General features: G+C 37.0%; 1 protein-coding gene across 1 annotated transcript; it reads left to right on the top strand.

The window, feature by feature from the left end:
- Positions 1 to 370: 370 nt before the first annotated feature.
- LOC128995854 (longitudinals lacking protein-like) lies at positions 371 to 8,067 on the top strand. The gene is made up of 3 exons (XM_054420879.1): positions 371 to 525; positions 4,794 to 4,986; positions 6,604 to 8,067. The coding sequence occupies exons 2-3, from the start codon at positions 4,801 to 4,803 to the stop codon at positions 6,796 to 6,798; spliced, it is 381 nt and encodes a 126-aa protein (XP_054276854.1). The 5' UTR covers positions 371 to 525; positions 4,794 to 4,800; the 3' UTR covers positions 6,799 to 8,067.
- The last annotated feature ends 1,712 nt before the right edge of the window (positions 8,068 to 9,779 follow it).

Genomic DNA, 9,779 nt, shown 5'->3' with positions numbered 1-9,779 from the left:
AAGTGTCGGAATATATTAAAAACTGCCCCATTTTATAAGCTTTCCAACCATATGCCACACTATTGAGGTTTAGGAAAGCTTCCTAAACCAATGAATGTGAATGGCATCTTCACGCGTTCCGGTAGTGTTATTATTTAAAAGGTAAATTATTGACCAAACCATCAACCTAATACAGTAACGCACTAGCTGATAAGCTATAAGTAGTATTTATAAAAGTGTTTTCTACCCCTTCATTATTATTATACACTTTCATCTAAATCTTTCCTATTTGTCTGCTCGTTGATACGCTAAGTTTCATGGAGAAAAACGTCAAGATTGCTCCTTGTTGTCTGTCGCCTGTCCTGTCGGCCTGGCTTGTCGGGATTCGGGAAGTGAAGTTCAGATCTCAACTACTCAACTCAATCTCAATTTTCGTTGGAAATCGAAACGAAAGAAAAGAAGTCTACTTCTTTACTATATTATAAGCAAGTTTTTGTATTAATTACTTAAGTGTTTCTTACTTTAAGTTGTGAGATTAAATTCCAGGTAAGTTTATAAAATGTTCAAACCATTAATAAAAAAACTTATTACTAGGCTAGCCTTGTTTCGTAATAAACGGTGGTACCAAAAATTAAGTTTGGTATTCGATTTTTAATTTGTTGTTTGCTTATCTGAATGTGACAACACCATTATTGCATACTGTAAGTTAGTTGCAGCATAGTGCAAAATACAATATATGATAATATTGGACGTTTATTTGATTTAATAATTATAATATAAAAAATACCTTAAAGATTAAAGCAAATTAAATATTATTGGTTGCCGTCACAACAAGAAACTGACATCAAATTAAGGAGGTTAAACCATAATAACTTATAGGCTAGGCTAACTAATGTGTTGGGTTGTGAAAACAGTTAAAATGTCAGGGTAGTCCCACTTAAAATTAGTCTTTAATGCTTTCTTTAGCCTTGTGTTTTCCTTTTTTAAAGAGGTATAGAATGCAATATTACTGAAACTATGTTTGCTGTTTTAAAATTAAATAGGTTTAACTTAGGCCTATGCCTATTGAAAAAGCCTTTAAGTTAAGTTAGGCCTTGGCAATCATGCAGTTTGGGCCAAACTGCCTGAGAAGCCTACTTTATCAAAATAAATAAATTTAGTTCAGTCTTTCGCTAGCCTATCTTATGCAGGTGTTAACCCTAGCAGTGGCCAACCGTCGTCTGGTGACGGTTTGACGTTGATGCTTAGAATGGTCAGCCGTCGTCTGGTGACGGTATGGGCCGAAATGATTTTAACGGTAAAAAAAACACTTATAATCAACTCAGATGAGAATAATATATATACCATTCGAACCCGCAGGGGGCCCACGCTTGCGTGGGTACATGGCCTAGCGACCACGCGGACCCTAGCTAGCCCCCAGAGGGGAGGTAACTGTCCGGTGTTGGAATCGGCATTTCAAGTAGGCCACAGACATGGACGACTGGGCATTGGGTCCCAGTGACATTCCTTCATCCAGGATGGGGGGGGTGTTTAGCTCTAGGAGAGATGGAAGTGCATCATAATCTCTAACCTACCTGTGTCTGTGGTTCTTTGGGTTTCGGCCTGCTTGTTGTGTGCGACCAGCATTCTGTGTGGCAAATCCTCGACTTTGGAAGTAGCCTTTCCTGGAGGTGAAAACGGGCAAGTACCCGTAGCTCATGGGGACACTCAAGGGAAACGTAACTTTCCGCAGTGTGAGGGCAACGGTTTGTAGGCACTTATGCAAACCAATCCCTGTCTCTGATCACGGACGGTATGGTTGTCTTGAGTGTGGGGGGTTCTTCCCGGAACCTCAATTGAGTTAAGGGTGTCGCCACCTTTGGTGGATAGGTTCATCCGGGTGGGTTCCACTTCTATACCTGCCTCCTTTTGGGAAACCCTGATGGCCTGGCAGTGATGTTGGGTCTGACGGGCAAACGAAGTAGATCGGGTGCTGGGTCCGAGCCCGCCAGGGGTATACGGGGATCTATCGCTCTGGTTATCTCTGGTTTCCCAGCAACTGGGTAAGGCCTCGATCGGGTAGTGGTGTAAATGGGAGGTTTGGGGTTCGGTCCCCTTCCTTCTGGCTATGATGGCGGGTTCTGCCTGTCAGGGATTAGATAGGTCCCGAGTGTTGCTTGCACTAAATGCGTCGGGGCGCTTCATTATGGTCCTCTAGGGCCTTCTACCTAGTGGAACCCAGGTGGAGTGACGCTTAAACAAGTAGCCGGTATCCCTGGTTAGGATTGAGGGGCAACCCTCTTTCCGAAGGGTCTGCTTCGGCAGCCGGTGAGCCTGATGACCTTAAGTCATCCTCCCATGATGTGCTAAAGGTTGATGCGTAAGCTTCGGCCTACATCATGGGGCCCGGGTATGTCCTGAAGGATAGGTACCGGGTATGCAGTCAGGGGGCTTCGGCTCTCATGACAAGAAATCGAAATCGAATCGAAATCGAATATACCATTCGAAAAATCACATACTGAACTTTCGTTTTATTACATAAACAAACCCTGTAGCAGGTAGGTATATAACAATGTCATGACGATTAGAAATCAAATGAATTTTTGGCGTGGCATGACTTTAGCAGCCGACCCTTGGGAACTGGCAAAACACGTCTTGTTTGGCATTACCCTGCTCGGGTAATTTTCAACTTGGGATGTTGCGGGTAGTACCACTGGATACTACCCAGTAATGTACCATTGATTTTATCTTCATTGTGGTAGTGATATTTTAGAACTAAATATTGATTGGACAACCGGTACGATTTTATGAAAACAGCTGTTTTCGAAATTTATAACAAATGGCCAACCGTCGTCAGGTGACTGTATGGAAAATACAAATCAGGTACATACAGTGTAAGTTATTATTACTAGTCATGTAATATGTCATTTTGAAGAGGAAGAAATGTACTAGAGCTTGTGGTTGTGGCAGCTCTGCGCTCAGGGTTATTTTCGGTTTCTCTCACTAAGACGACGAAAGTGTGTCACTACTGTCAAGATCTCATACATAAAGTGCCTTGTATTCGCCATTGCGTGTTGTTGCCGGTGAGTTTTCGCTATTGTTTTATCCGCGATTGATTACTAAATTCGTTATTATTTCGTATTTTTTGAGAAATGTGTATGTGTAGCCTATTTAACAGTAATCTTCATGTATTTTATTATGCATGAATATTTACTGAATAGTGTCAAATTGTGTTTATAAAAGGTTGTATTTTTCTTTTGGTTGTATTTTGAGGTTTTCCGTTTATTTATATTAGGCTATTATGCCCCTAGCACGTAAAAACAAAAATTTTTACCCAACATGTTATACATTTTTATGTAGGTAGGTAGGCCTAATTGAATACACTACAAGATGTTTATGTTGGTTTGAAGTAAAAACATTTGGTAGGTACAAAAGTTTTATACTAAATACTATGATTTATTTCTCACAAAATCGCTAAAATACAAAAACATTATTTTATTTCTAAATAAAAAATATTTTTACCATAAAATTTATGACTCTTTTTGATTCCTTACTTCATTAGCTGTACGGTTTTCAATTTTTTCGGTTCTCCGTTTGTTATTATATTTTGCCCAATATTTTCCTAACATGTTATATTTCTCTATGTAGGGAATTAGATTGTCTACAAAATGTAGGCCTATATAGGTAATGAATTTCCCATAAAAAAAATCAGTAGAAAAAAAATACCGATGCCGCTTTTGAAATTTAAAAAAAATCAAATTTTTTTTATTTTTTCACTTTACCGAAGAAATGCACTATCTAAATCATTATTATATTACTATTTCTAGATTCTCCTGTTCTTTCCGAACAAAATGAATATGAGGTTGGCTAGGTTTACTTGTACGGTTGAATTTTTACGAATTTAAAAAAAATGGTCTGCAAAATCGCCCAAATGGGTTGGCCATTCCCCACTTCTAACATTGGCCACTGCTAGGGTTAACTTAGTAGGTAAAGTTCAAATGAAGTTGACAATTCAAATTATGCCTACATTTATGGACAAACGATAAGGCTCGGCTGCACTTTAATTTACCTATGTCCTACACTCATTCGATGTATCAAGTTTGGTTAGTTAGGTTAACCTAACCAAATTTACCGAATGATATAATCGATATTCGAATGAGTGTGGGACGTAAACTAAAGTGCAGCCTTAGGCTCTGTTAGCCTACTAATCTCTATCAGCAGCATGGTTGTTTGTAATTTGGTTGAACAGAGGTACTGACAAGTTTGTTGACGTAGGTAGCGCAGCTTTGTTTCAATATTAGCTGTCTTGCTCTTTGCAAAGGAAATTTCCATTAGGCATCAGCTCATTCATAACTTAGGCCCTATTGTCTTCTACCCGCCTGCTCAAAACTATTTAAGTTTCAAAGGTCCTTCCAATGTTATCTCCACCAATCAGACTTAAAAACCAACATTATTTTGTGTACAAAAACATGTTTTTTGGCCAGTGCTGCCGAACATCTTTCTTGAGAAGCATTTGAGAACCTAGTCTGGCCATCTGAGCGGCAAGGATAATTTTTATTAGCTGCGCGGATAAACTGTTTTGAACTGTGCGATACAAAAGATCATGTCAAGTAACTTAGGTCCACAGTTCTTGTATCATTCCAAGTGAGACATCAAAAAAATATTTTTCCAATCACAGAGGGTTTAATATTCTTTGATATATGTTACTGTTATTTGATTAAGTTAATCACCTTATTGCTTGATAGCCTAACTTAAATCCTATAGCAATATGCATGTGTGTTATTTAAAGTAGGCCTACCAATTCACAATATGAAAGCTATTATGACTTGTTGCAGATCAAAAATGTCCGACCAACAACAGTTCTTCCTTAAGTGGAATGATTTCCAGTCAAACATGGTCACATCGTTTAAACACCTGAGAGATGAGAAGAGTTTCACAGATGTTACTTTGGCTTGTGAGGGCCAAACGTGTAAAGCCCATAAGATGGTGTTATCTGCATGCAGCCCCTACTTCAAATCTCTGTTAGAGGTAGGTGTACACCTGAGGTAACCTGGGGTATGTTGGGTAACCTATATAGGTACGTGATTGCTGAATGTACCGGTGCATTAGGACGTTTGAGGTGCCGGTACCGGTATTGCATAAATAACTGGTTGTATACTTGTTGAAATCTAAATTGTTTGAATTTTAAAAACATCACACAAGGTGTGTTTATAGTAAAGATAAAGTTTCATGTCCTGAAACCTGAGATTTCAATCATGTTAGCAAAGAGTGGGTTGGGCTTACCAGTAAGTTATTGTTTGATTAATTGCAGTTTAAATTATGCCTCAGGTCCGACATGTCTATGGTTGACTTGTAGTTGAGCCACTTTTAATGGGTGGAAGTTTTTGGGAAATTTTTTTTTTCTACACTACACATTTATTGTAGTTAGTTTATATGTACTCTTAGACCAGAAAGTCGTTTATAGAAAGGGTTCGGTAAAATCAGTTGGAGTACCCTATAGTAAATTTACCACACTATTTTAAAAAGGGACAATATGAGTTTGTAGGATCTACACCTCATTTAAGCAATTCCATAAATGTTATGACATAGGGGGGTAGCCTATTTAGACAGGCACACTTTCCGTTTACAAAACATATTGGAAAGGTTTAAAAATGTAACCTTTTATCAAAGTTAAATATTTTGTACTGTTAAAATAGACCATATTATCCTCCATTGTTGAAATTGCATGCAAGTAAGTTAACGGGTTGTGATTTACTTACTCTGTATATTTGTTACTTTGGTAGGCTAGTGTGGCTAAAAGCATTCTACCCGACTCATCCATGAATGTGTTTTAACAGTTAACGCAAAAAATCTCTTGCGAGGCTGGATGACCTATGATGCTCCTACCGTTCACACATACTTCCTGGCCTTGTGGCATAATATACAACTGCAATCATTGTCATGTTTTACAAATTAGCAGTTGCAATTTAAATGTAGAGTGCATAACAGCATGACTGCCTTAAAGTTATTTGCTTATTTTTATTGGATTTATAATTTTTACACAGTCAGGTAAGAAGATTGTGAGTGATAACAGGTTGCCCACCGACCTGGAAAACCGGGAATTGTGCGTGATTCTGTATTTAGGTACTACTAAGAATTTTCATTTTACCGAGATCACGCATGACGATGATGACATTTTTGTGATCACGGGAGACAATTATGATGTCCTCATGGCCGTTGAATATGTTAGTGATTTTGCCGTGATCGCCCCTGACAACGATGACATTTCCGTGATCGCGGGAGACAATGATGATGTCCACACGGCCACGGAATATGTTAGTGATACTGTACCTACCTGATGACGTTTCCGTGACCGCTGGAATGGTCTCCACAGGTCTAGAATGGTTGATGTCCACACGGCCTTTGGATATGTTAATGATTTGCCGGAATCGCACATGACGACTAAATGGTGTTTCCATGACCGTGGGAGACTATGACGATGTCCACACAGCAGCGGGATATGTTAGTAATTTTGCTGCGAATGCGCAAAACGACGATTGTGTGTTTCCATGACCGCAGGAGACGATGAAGTTCCCGCATGACGGTGATGGTGTTTCTAATAATTTACTGAATCAACTAACTAAATGTTATTGTTGTTTGTTAAAGGAAAATCCATCAAAACACCCTATCATCATACTGAAAGATGTCCCCTTCAGTCACTTGCAAGCTATTCTGGAGTTCATGTACGCCGGGGAGGTAAATGTGTCGCAAGAACAGCTTCCTGCGTTCCTCAAGACAGCAGACAGACTCAAGGTCAAGGGGCTGGCCGAGGCACCACAAGCCATCAAGCGGGAAGGCTAGACCAACAGACTGTTGACTTTCGATTGAGTTGATTTTGTCGTACGTTCTGTGACTGAATTTTACCACCTTTTTATTGCAATGGGAGCTATCACGAAACAACACAACCTTTATTTATTGTTGTTAATATTGCTGTACAGTTAATTAGTAAGGCGGGAAGGTTCTGTTGTTTCCCCGGTAGCCAGACATCGAGTGTGGTGCACTCATTTTCATTGACTTATTGGATTACTTTGGTAGATTGCATTTAAGTTTTTCATTATCAGTGATTGCATAGTTAACATTTTTTTTGTAGTTCATTAAATTGTAATTGTATCAATCTCATAATTTCTTGTTTTTATATTTGTTTATTTACTTTGTGTAAAAATTTTGTGAACATCCATACTTTTACTTCAAGTCTAAACAAGAACTATTTTTCATTTATCCTTATCCTTAAAATAAAAATTTATTTCATCCTTTTAACATCACTTGAGATATTTACTTTGTATATAGGAATATAAAGTTTGAGGGCACGCTCAAACACATTAAATTTTATTGCAGATATTTTGTATTTTTAGTCATACCAAAGAAAATCACAATTCTACTCATTTCAAGTTTATGTTATGTGGCATTTTTGAACCTTTTTTTGTAAGGCAACAATCCAAACCTTGGTAACCAGATTTTTGTTTTACCACTGTTTTCAATAAACTTTGCACTGTTAGCTAAATAAAATTGGTTGTTTTTATTAATATTTTTTACATAGGCTAATCTTAAGATTGTTTATATTAATTGAAAATCTCGAATTATTTCTTTTAGGTTTGATTAATGAATAAAAGTAAAGTAAACTTAGTACTAAAAAGACATTATAGTCTCAGTTGCAGTTTTTTGTTATTCTTTAGTGTTGAAATTATGCTAAACATTCCTAAATTTTAATGAGATGGTTGTAGCAATACTCATATATATATATAATCATGACACCAGTTTTATTGACAAGCATTCAGCATAAGGCCTAAATCAAGGCAATGTTGTCAAAACAGACCTTAATTAAATCTCAACTGCTCTTTCAATTGATCTGAACATCAGAATTCTTCATTTTAGGACAAGTTATTTTCAACCAGTACGATAGTGGTGAATGTTTTGTAAATGGTGATCATTTAAAGCTTAAGTTTTCAGAACAGCTCTTCTAATTTTATCTTTTTTATTTTTGGTGGATAACTCGTCTAGTTTTTCATGGTAATGAGAAAATATATGTTAGAGTGACAATTTAATAATAAAATACTGTATAGAAAATAATAAGCGCTTTCTTCACAATGTCCTGGTCCCACTTTTTTTTCAAGGAACTGTAGAAGCTCCACACAATGTCTTTCGGACCTTGAGGTACAATTCCATTTTAAGACCCCCAAATCTTTTTACTCTAGACATAAGCATTTTTTATGGAAACCATCACATGTAGGCCTAGTGTAGTAACAGCTATGGGATAGGTCCCGCAGCATGCAACTGGATCTTGTTTTAATTGGTTGAACTATTTATTTGAAAAGGGCATTTTCAAGGTAAAGGTACACATTATGTGACCTTAGGGACTAACTCCTCTGACCTCGATTAAACTTCTGCTGTCCTAAGTTTTCAAATGCAGTGTTTCCATCCGTTTGATTCCTAACTAAGTTCTTGAGGTGTTTAGCATCCATGACAAATCAATTAGAAAAACGATTCACCCATGGTCTCAGATTTTGAGGGAACTTCGCTTGCTTGATAATTTCTTATAGATAAAGAACTATACCGAGTTTTATTTATTTGTCTATCTCTAATGGTTTTAATTTTATAGTCCTTTAACATAATGTCACACACCACAAAACACTCCTAGACCCTGGTCTGGTTGTGATTCACTAATAATTTTGTAATTTGAACCTTTAAAAAGGCAATTACTTACTATCAAACCATTTGTTTAAACGATCTTCAGTACGTGTTGTCCAATTATTAAATTTATGGATGTTTACTCCTTCATAGAAAAAAAATCAATTTTTTCACAAAGACAATTTTATAATTATAAGAATAACCGGTCACTAATTAATACCCTTGGTTAAAGAAAGATTTTACCCAGATCAATCCCTACATTTCATAAATGTGTACTAACGTACTGCATAAGTAAAAAAATAACTATAGTTCGGCCGCTTAGAAAGCGACCTGCGCGCTAATGCTAACCAATGCTAGAGGAGGTCGCTTTCTAAGCGGCCGAACTATAATAGGCTTCTTTGCTGCAACACATAGATTTAGGATTTAACATTTAGAATATGGGAAAAGTAGAGTATTAAATGTCTAGTCGCAGCAGACCTGTGTACTCGGAAAATGTTATGGGTTTAATGTTGACAAACAAATGAAATATGCAACATCATTTATTTCTCATAATATCAACATGGGAATTTCATTAAGCAGGATTGCTGCTTCAGGAACACTGGTATCTAGAATATAAATTGGTAATGATATTTAACAAACCTGTGACACTTAACTTGTAATTTTTATTACAGTAATCCGACATATTGGGCTTCTTTCACTGATTATAGTACAGAAAGTCGCTAATTGCTGCTTTTACTTACTTTTTCTGCACGATTTTTTTTTTTTTTTTTGTCGCACACCAGTATTCTAACCAGACAACACAAAAGAGCGTGCGTTTATTATGCACGCAATCCATGTACGTTTAGAAATAGGTTGGCAACACTTAAAGACATTACGATTACGATCAGCTGGTGCAGTTTTTCCCATTTCGTTCAATGTTTGGATTTAAGCTAACCTAAAAACGTGTTGAAAGACAGTGTTTGAAAGACAAATTATTTATAAGATTTGTAGTAACTGTAGGAAAAATATAATGTGTAAGATGAGTTATGAGTGCAAACTGCCTTTAAATAGGTTGGCAACACTTAAAGACATTACGATCAGCTGGCGCAGTTTTTCCCATTTCATTCAATGTTTGGATTTAACCTAACCTAAAAACGTGCTGTACAGTGTTTGAAAGA

The sequence above is a fragment of the Macrosteles quadrilineatus genome, unplaced genomic scaffold (genome assembly GCF_028750875.1).
Source record: "Macrosteles quadrilineatus isolate MER2022 unplaced genomic scaffold, UCM_ALF_1.0 Scaffold_5__1_contigs__length_97177068, whole genome shotgun sequence".
Taxonomy (NCBI): Eukaryota; Metazoa; Arthropoda; class Insecta; order Hemiptera; family Cicadellidae; genus Macrosteles; species Macrosteles quadrilineatus.
The sequence above is the reverse complement of the archived record's forward strand: the minus strand, read 5'-3'. Positions and strand labels throughout refer to the sequence as shown.

Excerpts from the sequence above, each read along its gene's own strand:
- LOC128995854 (XM_054420879.1), top strand. The coding sequence starts at position 4,801 with ATGTCCGACCAACAACAGTTCTTCCTTAAGTGGAATGATTTCCAGTCA. Across the intron at positions 4,987-6,603 it reads ACTTCAAATCTCTGTTAGAG|GAAAATCCATCAAAACACCC; the intron begins GTAGGTGTACAC and ends TGTTTGTTAAAG.